We start from the raw sequence: 18,144 nt of genomic DNA, 5'->3' as shown, positions 1-18,144 counted from the left end.
GTAAAAGATATCTTTAAAAGAATGAACATTTTAATAGACAGCAATGTACACCACTACAAAATTATAAAAGTATTTATATTAAAATCTATTAATGTCTCTTTCAGTACTCATGGGGAGGTTAAGAAGAGTGTTATATTTATCTAATTTGTTATATTTAATACCCAAAGCAGAGATTTATATACTTATCAAAGGTAGATACTGAGTTTATTTTAATGAGCATACTTTAAAAATAAAAACCCACATAAATCCAAAGGCATTTGTAAAAATATAAAACTCAACAAAACCTTAATATAGCACTGAGAAGTTCCAAGTGGTTCTGAAGACAGAATTCATGGTTGCTCTGTACCAATGTCTAATAATACTTGAATGACTAAGCTTGCTTAAAGAAGAAATATTTAACTAGGAAATGGCCTTTGTCTGGCCTTCAAGGGCACCCCTTCCACAAATCATTACACTCTTCTTACCTAACTAAATTCATTTCTTTGTGTCCTAAACATGATCCCTCCTTTTGGCCAAATGGGTTATTATTTCAGCTCTTTTTCCCCCCTCCTCATTTCCCCCTTCTCTGTAACACTTTGTACCTCATTTGGTCCCTTGTTCTATCAGTATAGCTTTGCAAATCACTTTTTCCATTTGCAATATCTTCCTGTTGCACCTTCCATGCACATGGTTCCTTCCTTTAACATTTAACTCTCTTCTTTGAGAATTATATGATTCCCTTCTATTCTCAGTTGCTTCACCCATGCAAGCTTTTAGCAGTGCACTTACCTGGATTTGTGTGTATGTTGCCCTGAAATAAGTGGTCAGTCTTTTTCACATGTTTATGTTGTATCTCCCAAAGGAGATTATAAACTCTACAAGAGAATATCATCTAAAAATTCCATCCACCCTAAGCACCTAGAACAACGTTCACTCCATAAAAATGAACTGAATAAAAGTGGTTACTTGATTGTTTGGCCTATTATATTTTCTGTTTGTAACGATTTCCACATCACTGGGTTATTTATTTTAAGTAGATACAGAATGAGTGATGGCCACAGAAAGTATGCCCCTGAAGTGAGTGTGGTGGTAAACTCTAATATATTAGTTAATTTTAAAAAATCAAACAGGTTGGTTAGGGTTAATGTGAAGCTAGATGTGGTTTTGAGTTTATTTTTAGTTCTTAAAGAGATTAGATAGGAAACTTCACTTGAGTATCAAAGCTTACAGTAAACTCGTAAGTTTGAAAATACATGAAGACAGATATGGTGTAAATTTTAATTCCTGTTACACATTTACAACAACTTCCATGAGTATGTACATGTAATTATTAGAGAACCATAAAATACATAAATATAGGAAATGAGGTGGCGTGGAGATTAGTCTCTAGATAGCCTAGGATGCAAGGGTAGAGGTTGTTGGTTTGTTTTCCATCTGCGGGTCTCTGATTAGATTCAGCACGCTGGCCAGCTCCACCGTCTGCCGATTTATTGGCTTAAGTGAAAGGAGCAGGGGGAGGAAGGCACCATCTGCAGTTTTTGAATTAATAGATAACTGAGAGGCAGGGATGGATGAAGACAGTGAGACAGTCATCGCTTTTAGAAGTTGATGCTGCCGAGTTCTTGGGGTGTCTTTGATGTGGGCGTCCCCACTCTTCCACCCAGATCATCCAGCGAGCCAGAATGGAAAGGGCTGAGCAACCAGAAGCCCTTCTGTTTTTCTGGTAGGCTCACCATGGCAGAAAGTGTTCCCAAGTCCTTGGAATTGAAGGATATTCATCATAGTTTATGCAGTGAAGGCAAGGGCGAGGATTCTACTTAAATTAGTTGAGCTGCAGTGTCGATACACAAATCCACTCTAAATCTGATTCACTTTTATTTTAATGAGAGTGGGCGTATGTAAATTGCAGGAATCAGAGTTTACACAAGTGGGACAAACACGCTGCCCAGCCACACAGCTCCCACGGCCCAGGTGTGAAGAAGCTTGGGGTAGGGAGATAGATTCTTTACCGCATGGGATTTCGCCAACTTTGTCTCAGTGAGACCTCTGGATTTACCGTCTTCGCTAACAAGTCAGCACTGGTTTGTGTATTTCTCTTCTCCCACCCCACCCCCCCGAACCCCACCCAAGAACTTTCATCCACGGGAGGGGGAAAGAGGTCGGGGACAGTGATAGCTAAAGATAAGGAGGAAATTATCCACAAAGGGAAGGGGATGAGTTGGGTAGGAAAGCATTAAGGTCAGTACTGAAGCTTCGAGACTTTGGGGACGCTCGCGTTCTCCCTCCTCCAGCTCTCTGAAACCACCCTTTACACCACGGACACGGGAGAGTTAAGCCAATAAACACGTAAGCGCCGCTCCCTCCCCAATCGGCAAGATGCCTCTCCAGCTCTGGGCTGCATCGACAGCTTGCAACACTCGGCATCTTTTCTGGAGGCACCTCCTTCAGCGGTTGCAGATGGCATCCGGCTGCGGGCTCCGAGCTTGCAATTGACTCTCCCCCTTGCCCACCTCGGGTCCACGGATGCACCTCTCTCTTCCCCTCCTCCCCTCTCGCTCCTGGGTCTGAGCCCAGCTTCGGATCGCCGGGTGCAGAAAACAGTCTTGGCGGCCCAGGCTGAGCTGTAGGGCGCTCGCTCCCGGATTTAACGGAGAAGCGCCCTCCCGGAGAGCCGACCCCCAGCTGCCTCCAGCGCCGCCCATATTTTGTAGCCCAAGCCGGGGGCTCCAGAGACTCCCCTCCTCGGGCGCCACCATGCTGGACCCTTCGTCTAGCGAAGAGGAATCGGATGAGATCGTGGAGGAGGAGAGCGGCAAGGAGGTGCTCGGCTCAGCCGCGTCCGGCGCGCGACTGTCCCCCAGCCGCACCAGCGAGGGCTCCGGCGGCGGTGCGGGGCTGGGGGGCGGCGGCGGCTCCGGCGCCGGGGCCGGAGTGGGCGCTGGCGGCGGCGGAGGCAGCGGCGCAAGCAGCGGCGGCGGGGCCGGGGGGCTGCAGCCCAGCAGTCGCGCCGGGGGCGGCCGGCCCTCCAGCCCCAGCCCGTCAGTGGTGAGCGAGAAGGAGAAGGAGGAATTGGAGCGGCTGCAGAAAGAGGAGGAGGAGAGGAAGAAGAGGCTGCAGCTTTATGTGTTCGTGATGCGCTGCATCGCCTACCCCTTCAACGCCAAGCAGCCCACCGACATGGCTCGCCGGCAGCAGAAGGTAAATACGCCCGCCCGGATGGCCCAGGCGGCAGCTCCGGGAGGTCGCCGGGCGGGCGGGGCGAACAATGGGAGCTGGGGGCGCAGCGGGCGTGGAGCAGAAGCAGGTGGAGAACGCGCCCTGCGGAAGGGGCTGCGAGGCCCTCACTCTACTGCACCGACCGGTGAGAGGGGCCTGGGGAGCAGTTTTGAGCGCCCGGCCTCCCCGAGAGATAGGGCATACGAGCCTGGCAGGTCCGGCTCAGTGGCCAGGGAGCTCTGGGAGTGACTTGCAGCTTGGGGCGCCCACAGGCCTTACTCGCTTGCACAGCTCCCGGCACTTTCCAGCCGCCCTCGGCCGCTCTCAGCTACAAGCCCGACCTCCGTGGGGTGCGCTCGCCGGGTGGGGGCACCCGGCAGGTGGGGGCTATGGTGTGGAGCGTGAAGAGCGCCTCGGAGCAGCGCTTGTCTCACCGGAGCTGAGAGCCACCGACCCCCATGCGGGAGAAAGCACGCCCGGACCGCGAAGCTTCCAATCTCACTACATAGGGCATCTTCCTCCCTCCCCGGGGTCAGCTGACCACTGACCTGTGTCGCCTAAGGGTCCTGGGGCACCGCTTCCCTCTGGCCTCCGCTCCGTTGAGTACCCACTCCTCTTTCTCACTGACCCCAGAACAGGGCCTCCCCTCTGATCCTCCTGCCTGGGTCAGGCGCCCTACCTTCCTCCCTTTGACCCTCCTCTCTTTCCAAGGTGACTTCGCCGCCACCTCCTGGCTCTCCGAGGCCCTCAAAGCCCTGCCATTGCTGGCTTGATAATAAGTGAGCTGCAAAAAAGCCTCGCAATTACAAGCATCACACGCTTTTTGTGTCTGAAGCTGAGGCGGCTGCAGACCGCCTTTGATGTTAAAAAAAAAAAAAAAAAAAGAGCCTATTTCTATCAGCTGCTCTCCAGCCTGAGAAAGGAGGGGGGTGGCGACTGCTGGATGTGAGGAGTTGGCGCCGGACAAGAAGGGAAGGGGTCAGGTACTCACGTGGAGTGAGTCAGTGAAGAAAGTCAGAATCTGTTGTCTTCTAAGCCAATGTGCAGAGCTTAAGCTATTAGAAAAGCCAGTGAAGGCCCCAAGGGCAGTGAGTGAAGTCAAGTCTAACCCCATCAAGGTTGTGAGACCAATTTCTTAAAATAGTGAATTTCTGGTTGGTGACAGTTAAAACTGAATTTTATGTTGCTGTAATAAAGTCTAGGGTTTTCCTGCATTTATCCACCCTTATCTTGAGTGAGCACAGATTTTTCTGTTTGTTTTGCTTATATATGTACACACACCAGCCAGCACTGATAATTTATTTTAGCTATTACTAGCTTGGCTGTCAGTTTTGTTAAAAATAAAACTCATTTCCTGGTTGAAAAAGAGCAGGTGAACTACACCTCCATTCTGGACCCCGCCCCCAGCAGTAGCCCCTTTCTTTTTCAGCCTGTATTTTGGACTACCATAGAGCAAAGGTATATTTAGGACAGTAAAAGTTTTTTGGGTATTCTTTTAAGATTGGGTGCTGGGTCCACACACATGCCTGATATTTCAGGTTTCAACTTGAAATTATTGTGTCTTTATAGTAGGGGAAATTCCATCTTTAAAATCTATCCCATTAATAACACCATCATCCAAAGATGGTGCACTAGTTCTTTGGCAATGAAAACTGTTATGATTTAAAGAAAAAATAAGGAACAAACTTCCCTTTATCAATCAAAAGACTCTAGAGCTCTGTCATTTAAATAGACACTTGCAACCAGCACTAGAATTCAAGAAATCCGTTCTCATGCAGAGCCAGTTTTCTAAACTACCTTCAGCTACCTGAGAGAGATTACCAGGTGGCTAAATTTTTCTGCTCTGGTTGTAGGTTTTGTCTGAATCCATTCAAAGCTATGCTTTTGATGGGCAAGTGGGTTTTGGTTTTACACATGACCTTATGTGTAAATCCACGGGACAGATTGATAACACTAGCATGTGGTCAAACTATTTTTAGTCATTGCAGCAGAAACAAACTTGTCCATTGCTATATCTGAAAGTTTTTAATGTCTTTTTGAAATAGGTTGTTTTTCTATTTTTCTCATAGAGAGCTTGGAACTTTTTCTTTTTAAAAAAAAAGAGCCATCTTTGAAAGTAACTAAAAAGTTCGCATGTCGCTGTGGTAAAATTGCAAGCCAACAAATAAGATTAATGAACTAAAATTAGTCTTGGAGCAATATAAACAGGTTTTAAACTAAACATGAGTTTGCAATAGGCTGGAAATGGATGAACTAGAAAAAGCTATACAAAATGATGTAGAGAAAAAGAAAAGAGTGACATGGAAGGAGAGAAAGAAAATTGCCTATGAAAAAAGAATCGCTGAACTGGCAAAAAGAAGAGATCATACTGTCAAATCATTACACTCTGTGCCTTCAACTTAGACCATGTTATATGTCAATTATATCTCAGTAAAGCTGGCGATAAAACACAAGATCATATAATACTGCACATGATACACATTGTGAAGCCAAATAACCTATATTCATAATACTGGCAACCATTTGTCAAGTACCTATTATGTGCAAGGCACTTCACTTAGATCACTTTTTTAAAATAGGCTTTATTTTTAGAAATTTTAGATTTACTAAAAAATTGAGAAAATAGTGCAGGAAATTCCCATATACCTCTCACTGAGTTTTCTCCTATTATTGATATCTTACTGTAATATGGTACATCTGCTACAGTTAAAGAACTTATATTGATACATTATTACTAATTAAAATATATACTTTTTTTCGTATTTCCTTGGTTTTTACCTAAATGCATTTTTCTGTGCTTAGATCATTTTAATTTCTCCTAATAACCCTAACAATGTAGGAATTACTATCCTCATCTTTAGAAGAGAAAACTGAGATTCAGAGAGGTTTTATAATTTGTGAAGAGTGAAGATTGAGGCATGGGCATTCTGATTCCAAATCCTATCTTTTTAATAGGTAATACTGGCCAGAAATATTCTAAAGTGAAAAATAGAACCCTAACATCCTTACAACATGTCAAGTGTAGTACTTCTTAACCAGGGTTATTTCTGTTTGAGTTTAGAGGAGCCTACACCTCTTCCTTAGGGCACCTATCAAATACATTGGTCCCTTCTGGTCCTATGGGGCCGATGTTCCCAATGGATGCCTGAAACTGTAGATAGTACCAAACCCTAAATGTGCTATGTTTTTCCTATACATACATACTTATGATAAAATTTAATTTGCATAGTAGGCACAATAAACTGTAAAACAGTTTATCAATGTACTATGATAGAAGTTATATGAATGCATTTAGGGTCATTATTAAATAAAATAAATGTTACTTGAGTACAAACACTGTGATAACATGACTGTCAATTTGCTAACCCAGATTGCTACTAAATGACTAAAGGAGAGTGGCATGCAGTGTTGATATGCTGGACAAAGAGTTTGTTGATTCACCTCCTAGGTGGGATGGACATGGGACGGCATGAGATTTCATCATGCTACTCTGAAAGGTGCACAATTTAAAACTTATGAATTGTTTATTTCTGGGATTTTCCATTTAATATTTTTGGACCATGGTTGACTACCAGTAACTGAAAACATGGAAAGGGGGAACTGCTGTAGTCAACACAAGCAAAATGTACACTTAGGTACTAATCTCATAAACAGTATGAAGGAGAGAGGTGGTTGTTAGGTGATCAATGTGAACACCAGACTGTTGTCAGTCTTTCTATATGGTTCAAGCTGGAAACAAAAGTAGTATTTGAGCTCAGGATAACAACCAGAAAGGAGCAGAGGGTGAAGATACCATTGCTGAATAATTCTGATAATTATTTTGGTTTCACTTTACTGGGAAAAAGAGTGCCTAGGCATTCCAACAATTTTCCTAGTTAAGAGACTTTAAACAGACTATGTGAAAATGTAGTTTATCGTTTATAGGTATATTTTTTCTTATACTACTGTGAATCTAAATATAATGTACTTATAATGATAATTTATGACCAACATAAAAATCTGGCCATCCTACTGTCACTTATGTGTGTTTTAGCAGCTCATAAATGACAATTTGAAAACAGTTCTGTGCTTTTTATTTTTCTTTTTGTCAGAATGGTAGAGTGAATACCTAGAAGTTGGCATGGCAAAGCTATACCATATGTTTCTAAATTATGTAGTAACGGTGATGGGTGGCTACCTCATGTGAACTAGCTACTTATAGATGTTACTGAGGGAATATAAAAGCAGGCACTGTAAACACGTGTATGATATTTAGATTGGCATAACCAAATTTTAAAAAGTGGCTAGGAATTAATTTATAATGCCTGGATTACTAATTTCCAAAATGAATATTGTGTGAATGTACAGGTTTGTGTAGATGTGTGCCCATGTGTATATGATGAGGGAAAGGGGCAATCCTATAATTGTGTTTATTCCATATGAACTCACATTTCATTCAGGAGATCTTTAGACCAATGAGTTGTAAATGCAAGCTACTCACTTCCATGTAATTCAGCTTATATCTTGCCATGAAAATATGGCTAATATTGAGTCACTGTTAGCCAAAGAAATTGTCTTTATTCATTTACTTATTTGCCTTTATTAGATAATAATGACTCAAAAGCCTATACCTTTCCTGAAATTTAAGATCTACTGCTAGATAACTATGTATTTACATGAGTGTGTATATTTTAAATAAATACTAATGATTCATCCATTCATATGTTTTGAGGCATTTGGATTAGCTCTACTACTCAGAATTCTTAAGGGTCGCTTTGTCAGTCCAATATATGATTTGCATTTCAGAAAACAAATATTTTAATCTTTGAAAGAATTAAATGGTTATTTAAAAGATTCCTTTTTAAAAGACTGTATGTTTATCTCTTCATCAAGGAAAAAATGCATTCTTTAAATGTGCTTTTTTGGCACCACCACCCCACACACCTCCTTGATGCAGTGGGCAGGAACCATTACATAGTGGTGCTGGCAGAGACATTCTGAAGATGTGAAACATGGAAGATGTAATAACAGAGGTTCTTGCCTCATTACACACTTGAAATAGACTTGTGCTTCTCTAAAACTGGACTAAAGAACAAAAAAAAATTAAATGTTTCATTCCAGAACTGTACTGTTTAAATTGGTAAAAGTGCAATGATTCAAAGATTTTTCCCCCTACAAAAGCAAATTTAATACACAATAACAGGCTATACATTAAAATATAATCAGTATTTTTTTTATTTGGGACCAGATGTCTACACAACTTAAGTTGAAATGATCAGAAGAGTTCTACTAACTTAGGACTAAGTTTATTTATTTTTAAAAAATATTTTTTAAATTTTATTTTTAGAGAAAGGGGAAGGGAGGGAATGAGAGAAACATTGATGTGTGAGGGAAACATCAATTAGTTGCTTCTTAAAAACCCCAACTGGGGGACCTAGACCCCAACCTAGGCATGTGCCCTGATTGGGAATTGAACCGGCGACCTTTCTGTTTGTGGTATGAAGCCCAACCCACTAAACTATACGAGTCAGAGCATAACTAAGTTTTAAATAAATTAGTCTTTGCACCAAGCACTCTCCAGGCTTGGTAGCTAAATCAGAAGATACCTGTGAGGTATGCACCTAAATTGGGGAGCTATATTCTAGCTTGGAAGTTAACATATATACGTGTAAAATAAGTTGAGAATGAGAAAGTGCTTAAGTATAAGATGATGATTACAATGCAATCATTTGGAGAGAGTGTGTATACATGCACACACACAGGAATGGATTTAATATGGAAAATATTCATTGAGGAAGTTTCTGTATTTTTATGACTATAAGATGCACTGAACCTTAAGACACACCTGGGTTTGAGAGGAAGAAAATAGGAAAACAATTTTTGAAGCAAAAAATGTGTAAAATATTTAATAACCCTGTGACTCTGCTCTACCACTACCCCCCCTCCCAGCAGGCCAGGTAAGCTACATTTGGGCTATAAGATGAGCCCCCATTTTCCTCCCAAATTTAGGGGAAGAGTGTGTCATATATATATATATATATATAGTCTGAAAAATATGGTAGATCTTAAAGAATCTGTTTGACTTATAAGCATAAAGAAAGACAGATGTTCCAGTCTGGAAAGGACATGAAATAGCAGAAATATGAAAGGAGTCATTGCTTGTGGGGTATCAGTAGTTCGATTCTTTTGGTTTCAAGTGGCCAAAACCCTAACTCAGGTGATTAAGTCAAGATGAATATAATGGGGAGGGGACAGATTTATTTGTGTATGTAATTGAAAAATCCAGTACAGAGGTGACTGCAGGAACAGCTGAATCAGAAATTCAAATTACTTCCTCAACAGAATGAAAAAAGCTGGCTGATGATGGAAAAGGTTGTATATTAAAACCTGTGTTTGAGTTCAATCTCTACAACTTGATTGTAGGCAAGTCAGTCATCTGTCTCAGTGGTCATCTGACACATGGAGATGGGAATAGGGAAGCTTGACATTCTCCAATGTTCCCTCTCAGTCTAATAGTTGATCATTTTTTTCTGGACAATGAGGTTTATTACCAAGACTTATAATTTCATTCAAACTAGTATTTGGTATGTTTTTAGACTACAAAATAAAGCAGTGTTTTGAAAGAATCTGAGGTGGTTCAAAATGAAGTTATAGTTCATTTTATCCAACTATCTGAATTTTCAGACAGGGAGGTAAGATCATAAGATGATACAAGACTACGGACTACACAAGAGATTGTAAGCTATGCCCTATGGGCTGAAAGTGGCCCACAAAGAATTTGGTTTTTCTACAGTGAATTTTTCAATTTATAGAGTTAGTTCTTGGAATTTAAAACTATTAAGATATTTCACATTTTAAAAATCTGCATTTCTGGCTACTCTTACAATCAGAAGATGTAGCAAAGCTGGGCCTAATATTTTACAAGTTTGCAAAAAGCAATGGAAAGAAGACTACCAATCCATCACTTAAATAATGAATTATTGATTGCTTTTAATTAAAACTATGATTGTTCTAAGAGAGAAACCATATATATGTATATCTAGATAGTAGGACTATCTGGTTCTTGACAACACCATCTCTTCTTGCTTCTGCCGCACAGTTATTGATAGTCTGACCTTGGCCCCTATAAGGCATCCAAAACCCCCACAGACTAGAGTTTGGAACTCTATGTTCCCTGTTTCTGGCAACAGTTTCTACGTTAGTATCAGATTTATCATTTCTGCAGAATTAGAGGGCTTATGATCAGAATTACGTTGTTATTTTTTCATTTGTCAGTTCAAACATGTAATAGAATTACTTCTCTGTCATTAGCAGGTAAAGAAAGGACAATGAGGTCAGTCAATGGTTTGAAATTTGGTCATTATTTTTGACAGATGATGGACAGTAAAGAACAGTAGCTAAGAACATAGACTCTGAAACTCAATTGCCTGGGCTTGCTTTTCGGCTCTACCCCTAACTGGCTGTGTGATACTGGGCCACTTACTTAACATCTGAGACTCAGTTTACTCATCAATTAAATGGGCACAATAGTGGTATCTTCATCATTGGGTACTTGTGAAAATTATGTAAGACAATACAGTAAAGCTCTTAAAGTGATGGCTGGCATGTGGTGTTACATGTTATTGCTAAGTTGGGATGTACGATGTTTTACTTTTATTGGTGAGAGAACTTAAAGTTAATATGTGTGAAGTACTCACCATAGCAAGCCTTTTTTATTGCTATCATCATTGCGATCATCATAATTACTGACATGATAAACAGACCTAGAAGGTAGTGGTTATGATTACAGTTTTGTCTCTAAAACAGATGACGTAGAAGGTACAATGTAAGATAAGGTAGAAGGTACAATGTACCCCTAATCCTCTTTTGTTGAGGTACTTCACTAACTCTGGTTCGAATTCCTGGTCAGTTTTGTGCCCTGGTGGCTATGTGACCTTGAAAATATTATCCAATCGCTTTAAGTCTTGGTTTCCTCGTTTGTAAAATGGAAGGACATAATACTGAGGATTACAAGAAAAAAAGCATATTTAACACATTCTTAATATGGGATAAATATTATCAGTAACAGTTAAAATAGTATACTTGCATTTTTGTCCACCAAATGCCCCCTTGCTATTTTATACTATAATACCTTTTCTCTTGCTGTTCCTTATGGGGGAGCTTTGCCCGCAGAGCCCTCTGTCCACCACAGATGAGAATAAGTCTACCAAGACATGATCTGCTTGGAAAGGAAAGGTGGCCGTTCTCTCAAAGGAGAAGGACCAAGAGCTTTTCCTCAATGGGCTTTTATTGGGCTCATTTTGAACAGGAATACAGGTAAAGCTCATCAATCATTGTCAGACAGCAAGGATCAAACAATAGATAACATACAAAGAACTACTAGGGCTTGTTCTGTGTCAGGGTCTGTTAGCTAAAGGGCTACAAAACTTTGGGAAACAAACTCATTTCCTGCTCAGACCCTTATCATTTAGTTGAGAGTATTCTTTGCAAAGCAGGTTTCATAGGATTTTCTATATTCTTTCTTAGGCCTGATCACCCGGGTAACCCACCCTTTCCAGCACAGGGCTGCACCACCCTCTGTCGTTGTTTCAGGCTTAAGTCAGGCAGGGGAAGTAAGACAGCCAAGAGATTAGGAGACTTCTCGCAGACAGAATGAGGACTCAGGTTATGTCAAAGCCGAGGGGCGAGGGTCCATCACCCCCTTTTGCTGTAGACCCCCAAGTCCTTCCCCTGGGCCCCCCCTGTGATCATGCCTGTCTTAGGTCATCCTTCCCTTGAGGAATGTTACCTGTTATTGGCTAACCGATCATGCATTGGGGACAAGGCAGGGTGAAATAAAAGAGGAAGAGGTGGGGCCCCTGCCAGGAAGGTAAGCTTTGTCTCCTTAGTGGCTTATGGTCCAAAGTTCACTCACTCCACCTTAGCTATGGAGGGGGTTACAGCTTCTGAAACCAGGCAGGGCAATTCCCAACAGTTCCTTGTTTTAGAACATCTTTCTCACCTTTTTCACCTTATTTGCTCTTGTTTGTCCTTTAATTAACTCAGGTGTTATCTCCTTTAAGAAAAAGATGCTCCCATTAACTCCCTAGTCTATGCCCGTGTTACCTCCTGCACGTTATATTTAAATATATTTTTGTGTGGGTGCATCTCTCCTACTAGATTGTAAGAACCACGAAGACAGGAACCACACTATACTCTTTTTTGAGTCCTCATCTCCTCAAACAGTGCCTGACACAAAGATGCTTGTAAACATTCCGACTGTTTAAATTCGGCACTGATGCTTTAATTTCCAAGTTTTGAGATTCTAGGAGAGGAAGTGAAGTAGTCTTAAATACAGTCTGATTCTATTATAGAAATACAATATTATGACTTTAAAAAAAGCTTTTCAGTAGAAAACATGAAAGGTAAACTACCAAATGATTTCAAAATTATTTATGTTGCAGAAACATAACATCAATCATTTCCCAACTTAACTTGTTTATACCAACAACTGACAAATTTCTAGACTGATTACAAAGTCTTCTTTTATTTTATATTCTTTCTCACTTCTTTAAAAAATGATTGTTCAATTACAATTGTCCCCATTTTCCCCCCATTACTTGTCCCTACCTAACCTTCCCCCAGCTCCCACATTTAATCCTTCCCCATTTTTCTTTTTCCATGAATCCTTTATACATGTTCCTTGACAACCCTTCTCCTTCTTTTCCCTGTTATCCCTCTCCCTTTTGTTACTGTCAGTTTGTTCTTTATTTCCATGTCTCTGATTCTATTTTGTTCACTTATTTGTTTTCTTTATTAGGTTCCACTTATAGGTGAGATCATATGATATTTGTCTTTCACCGCCTGGCTTATTTAAAAACCACAGCAATTACAAATTTCTTGTAATAGCTGAATCCTAGGTGAATTTAAATCATATAGTGAATGTTTAAGTGGCCAACATTAAGTCAAAAAGAGCCAAGATGAGAATGGAATCTCTATATTGGACATATTTTCTTTAGGATGTTTTATTTGATTTAGCTCTTTATGAAAAAAAAGAATGGGCAGTCAACAATATTATGGTAAAAGTTAGGTGTTTAAAATTATTATCAGTCTCAATGTTGCCAAAGTTATAGAACAGAACCTATAAGTTCTATATATGTAGACATAAATAAATATGCTTCTTTTTTCTAGTTTTATTCTCTTATGGGATTTTGACACTTTATCTCTTACTATAAGCTATTTTTACATTGGAAGTCTTTTATCAGTGTAGTTAGGATACACATAAATAATAACTGAAGCACTATTTTATATTGGATAGGGTAATAAGAATACAATGGGTGTGAAATATCTATAAAAAAAGTAAAATCACTTAGGTGGATTATTCTGATGCTTTTAACTAGTCAAAGGGAAAATTACCTTTGCTAAGTCATTTATTTCATTTTAACAAGCAAAGAAAACACTGAGAACCTTACAGATAAATTAGATTACCAAGTCCCCAAGTGTCCCATGCTTCTAGCTACTATTCTAATATTGAGAGATGTAAACCTATAATGTGTTCATAATGATAATGAAACTGATCATGATAATTGATAATGTATTATACAACAGCCTATGGGAGGAAAATATCAATCTGTCATGTGGTGTTTCCCAGAAGCACTCATGTGCAGTAGGTAAGTTTACTAGTAAAAACCATTCTTAAGTGTTCCAGGGCACATGCTCAGTTATCAACCCTCCAGGGGCTACAGTGCTTTCACACAGACAATAGGATTTTGGCAAACATGTAGAGTGGTACAGAGAATCTACTGTGCCACTTAGGAAAGCAAAGGATAAACATTGAAAATTCTTGCAAATAATTATGCCTTCTGTTGCCCATGCAAGAAAAACAGCCTTTTGGTGTAACGATAGGCATAGAGTTGTTTAAGCAAATGAGTTAAAACATATCTTGAACATCTACTTTGGCAATTTTTCTGACAAGTACAGCAACTGTTGTCTATAAGGCAGAGTGTCATAACATACTGTGTTCAAAACATTTCTTGGGGGCTCTTCCATATTCAATTTTTGTTTCTTACACATCATCAGACAATATTGTTTTGAGCCACTTATATATACAAGAAACTCACTAAATCCTGTAGACAAAATCTGCAAAGACATTTTAGACAGCCTCCCTGATCTCCCGAAACCTACCAATCTGGTTGAGAAGTTGAGGTGCACCAACTTAAAACATACCTGAGATTGTAATGCAGGACATGATGAGTATCTATCTGAATCTTAAATATTGGTGTTTTTCAGGTCTCCATCCTTGGCTTTTGTTATGGGTTGTTTGTGTCCCCCCAAAATCCATATGTCTAAGTCCTAACCCCCAGTACTTCAGAATGTGACCTTATATGGAAATACATTCTGTGCAGATGTAATTAGTTAAAGAGGAGATTGTCAGGGTGGACCCTAATCCATTATGACTGGTGTCATTATTGAATAGGGAAATTTGGACATTAAGATGCACACAGGGAGAATGCCATGTGAAAAAGAAGGCATACATTAGGATGATGCTCCCACAAGCTCGGGACACCAAAGATTTCCAGGAAAGCACCAGGAGCTAGGGGAGAGGTATGGAATATATTCTTCACAGCCCTCAGAAGGAACCAACTCTGCCTATACCCTGATCTTTTATTTCTAGGCTCCAGAACTGTAAGAAAATAAATTGCTATTGTTTAAGCCACCTCATTTGTAGCAGTTTGTTACAACAGCCCTGGTAAACCAATATAACCCTCTTTTCATCTCTGTACTATTTCTCAGCAAACTTACCACTAAATAATGGCTGTATCTACTAATGTTTCTACATTTTCATTTTCAAATTACCATCTCCAGCATGGGCATCTCATGAGACCTCAAACCCATACATCTAGTCATTTACATCAGTGCTGCTGAAGGTTTGATCTCAGACTGGTCCAAGTCAGTGAATACTTTGTCATGAATGTACAAGAAGGTAAGGAACTTCCATTCAAATGCTAATCAACTTGCTGCTTTCTTCAAGAAAGTCTTGCTACAAAAAATAATCAATTGAATTGAACAGCTTAGTAATGAGGTTGATGTTATTTCCAGTACTAGAACTTTATCTTGGTGAAGACCAATAAAACACAGTTCACAAATGGGACATGTCTATAGACTAGAAAGAGCATAGACCTCTATGACACCTCCCCTACGATGTCCTCAGACTACTCAACAATAGAATTTCTTACCAAGACTCCTACCTCCTCTATTTTCTAACTCTGTGATGACAAACTTATTGTCTTACAGTTGTGGTGCTACTATTTAACAAAGACAGAAGCTCAAAACTCCTTTACTGTTGCTCATCATCACCACCAAAGTGTACACACGTCCTGTTGATGTTCCTGCTGCGAACATTTTTATCTCTTTCTCCTCTTTTTCATCTTTACCACTGGTGCCCTGCTTTGGGTCCTTATAATTTCTTATATAGACTATTGTGATAACCTTCTGTCTTTCTCTGCCTCCTCTATTGCCCATGTTTCATTTAGCTTCCAGAGGGATCATTCTGAAGCAAAAATCCAATCATGACTTTTTCTTGCTCAGAGTTCCCATGTAGCTTTTTATTGCATACACAAGATAAATTCTAAATTCATTTTCATAGCATAACTATATCCTACCTCACCATCCAGCCTCAACTCCTGCAATTCTGCACGCACCTTCAGCTTCAGCCCATTAAATCACTTAATGCCCCTGCACTGTTGTATACACTTTAGTGTCTCAGTCTTTGCACACATTGTTTCTCCCTCTTGAAAAGCCCTTCCTACCCTGCCTTCCATCAGTCCCCTAGGAAGAACATGGCACCCAGTCATTATAAATAATGTGAGTAAATAATGAGTACCAGATATTTACATATATAGTTATTCTATAAATAACTATGGCATGTCTTATCTCATTTAATTCTTACAGCAATTCTATACGATAGGTTACTAATCATCTCAACCCTACATATAAAAAACTAACAAACAAGCAAACAAAGAAAAAACAAGAGACAAAGAAGTTAAACTTGCATTGGTCATACATTTATTAAGTGGTAGAGCTGGGTTGGGGCCCGGGCAGTCTTTCCAACATGCACTCTTAACCATGCACTGCATTTACTGCATGAGAGCATTGAGTACACCTTACTTTGTTGTATAACTGCTTCTTTTTCCTGACTCTACAGAGATTATTCTATTTAGTATTCCCTGGTGCCTGATAGATAGCCTATACACCTAATAGGTGCTGAAAAATACTTGATGCATGAATTCATGATTGTTGAATTCATGATTGTTGAATTCACGACTGCTTAGAGAATAAGGATTCCTTGCCATTTATAGTATGTTCTCTAAGTTGACCTCATTTTTTCTTTAAAACAACCTTTTTGAGTAGATGGGGCATGAACTCTAAAATTGTGTTTTGTAACAGGCAAAAGTGAGTGAGGTCCAGAGAGGCTCCACTGGCTGGACAGAACTACAGAACTTCCATCTGGGCCTCCAGAATACATGTAGGGCTACCCAATGTGTGGTCAGGCTCAGATTCATACTAAGTATGGCCAGACCACTGCAGATTTTGAAGGTCATAGTGACTAACACTTTCAGAAGATCTACCTCAGCTCACAGCAAACATATTAAAATGTACCTCACATCTCACATCCATTATTTTTTGGAACCTAATCAACAAAAGAAAAAAGCAAGCAAAATATAACCAGAAACATTGAAATTAAGAACAATTTAACAGTAACCAGAGGGGGCATGAGAGAGGGTAATGGGGGGAAGGTTTTTCAGGAACATCTATAAAGGACAGATGTACAAAACCAAGGGCAGGGGTGGAAGAAAGGGAGAATGGTGGATTTGGCTGGGGTTGGGGTGGGGGAGTGGTGGGGGTTAAATGCAGACCACTGTAATTGAAAAACAATAAAATAATTTAAAAATTGGAAAGATTTTTCCCATCTTTGTAAACTATTCATCTACATAACTTAACTAATAAATGACTGTGATTTTTTCAGGAATCATGGTATAGCTACAGGAATCCTTGCAAATTGAAAAAATTTTCATTGTTTTCAATGTCAGAGATACCTTGTAGCACTAAATTTAACAATTAGTGAAGTTGACATATATTTGGAAGCCATTTAATTGAACATTTCGTATTTTCAATTTTCCAAATTCAGTTTTTCATTTGGGAGACAATACATTATTTATTTATTTATTTATTTAATTTGAAAGGGTTTGTTTTTCAAAATAATTTTATAGTTTTGAAGCACATTTACATACATTCATGTCTTTTTAAGTATATTTTATTGGTTATACTATTATAGTTGTCCCATTTTTTCCTCCCCTTTATCCCCTGTCTGACCTGTAGCCCCCCACCCTCCAGCACCTCCCCCACCCCTTAGTTTATGTCCATGGGTTGTACATATAAGTTCTTTGGCTTCTCTATTTCCTATATTATTCTTAACCTCCCCCTGTCTATTTTATGCCTATCAGTTCCCTGTGCCTTTTCCCCCTCACCCACCCCTCTCCCTCCCCACTGATAACCCTCCATGTAATCTCCATTTTTGTGATTCTGTTCCTATTTTAGTTGTTTGCTTAGTTTTTGTTTCTGTTTTTTAGATTCAGTTGTTGATAATTATGAGTTTGTTGTCATTTTACTCTTCATAGTTTTTTATCTTCTTCTATTTCTTAGATAAATGCCTTTAACATTTCATATAATAAGGGCTTGGTGATGATGAACTCCTTTAACTTGACCTTATCTGGGAAACACTTTATCTGCCCTTCCATTCTAAATGATAGCTTTGCTGGATAGAGCAATCTTGGATATAGGTCCTTGCCTTTCAGGACTTCAAATAGCTTTTCCAGCCCCTTTTTGCCTGTAAAGTTTCTTTTGAGAAATCAGGTGATAATCTTATGGGAACTCCTTTGTAGGTAACTCTCTCCTTTTCTCTTGCTGCTTTTAAGATTTTCTCCTTATCTT

At 39.7% G+C, this 18,144-nt stretch overlaps 1 protein-coding gene across 26 annotated transcripts in view; it reads left to right on the top strand.

The window, feature by feature from the left end:
- The first annotated feature begins 2,146 nt into the window (after positions 1 to 2,146).
- CADPS (calcium dependent secretion activator) overlaps positions 2,147 to 18,144 on the top strand; it is a 461,254-nt gene continuing 445,256 nt past the window's right edge. For all 26 annotated transcript variants that reach the window (XM_045832207.1, XM_045832200.1, XM_045832201.1 and 23 more), the window contains exon 1: positions 2,147 to 3,177. In XM_045832207.1, coding sequence (XP_045688163.1) covers positions 2,734 to 3,177 — 444 coding nt within the window. In that variant the 5' untranslated portion in view covers positions 2,147 to 2,733. The remainder of the gene's footprint in view (positions 3,178 to 18,144) is intronic.

Source organism: Phyllostomus hastatus, unplaced genomic scaffold (assembly GCF_019186645.2).
Source record: "Phyllostomus hastatus isolate PE091 unplaced genomic scaffold, TTU_PhHast_1.1 phas_contig_16, whole genome shotgun sequence".
NCBI lineage: Eukaryota > Metazoa > Chordata > Mammalia > Chiroptera > Phyllostomidae > Phyllostomus > Phyllostomus hastatus.
The sequence above is the reverse complement of the archived record's forward strand: the minus strand, read 5'-3'. Positions and strand labels throughout refer to the sequence as shown.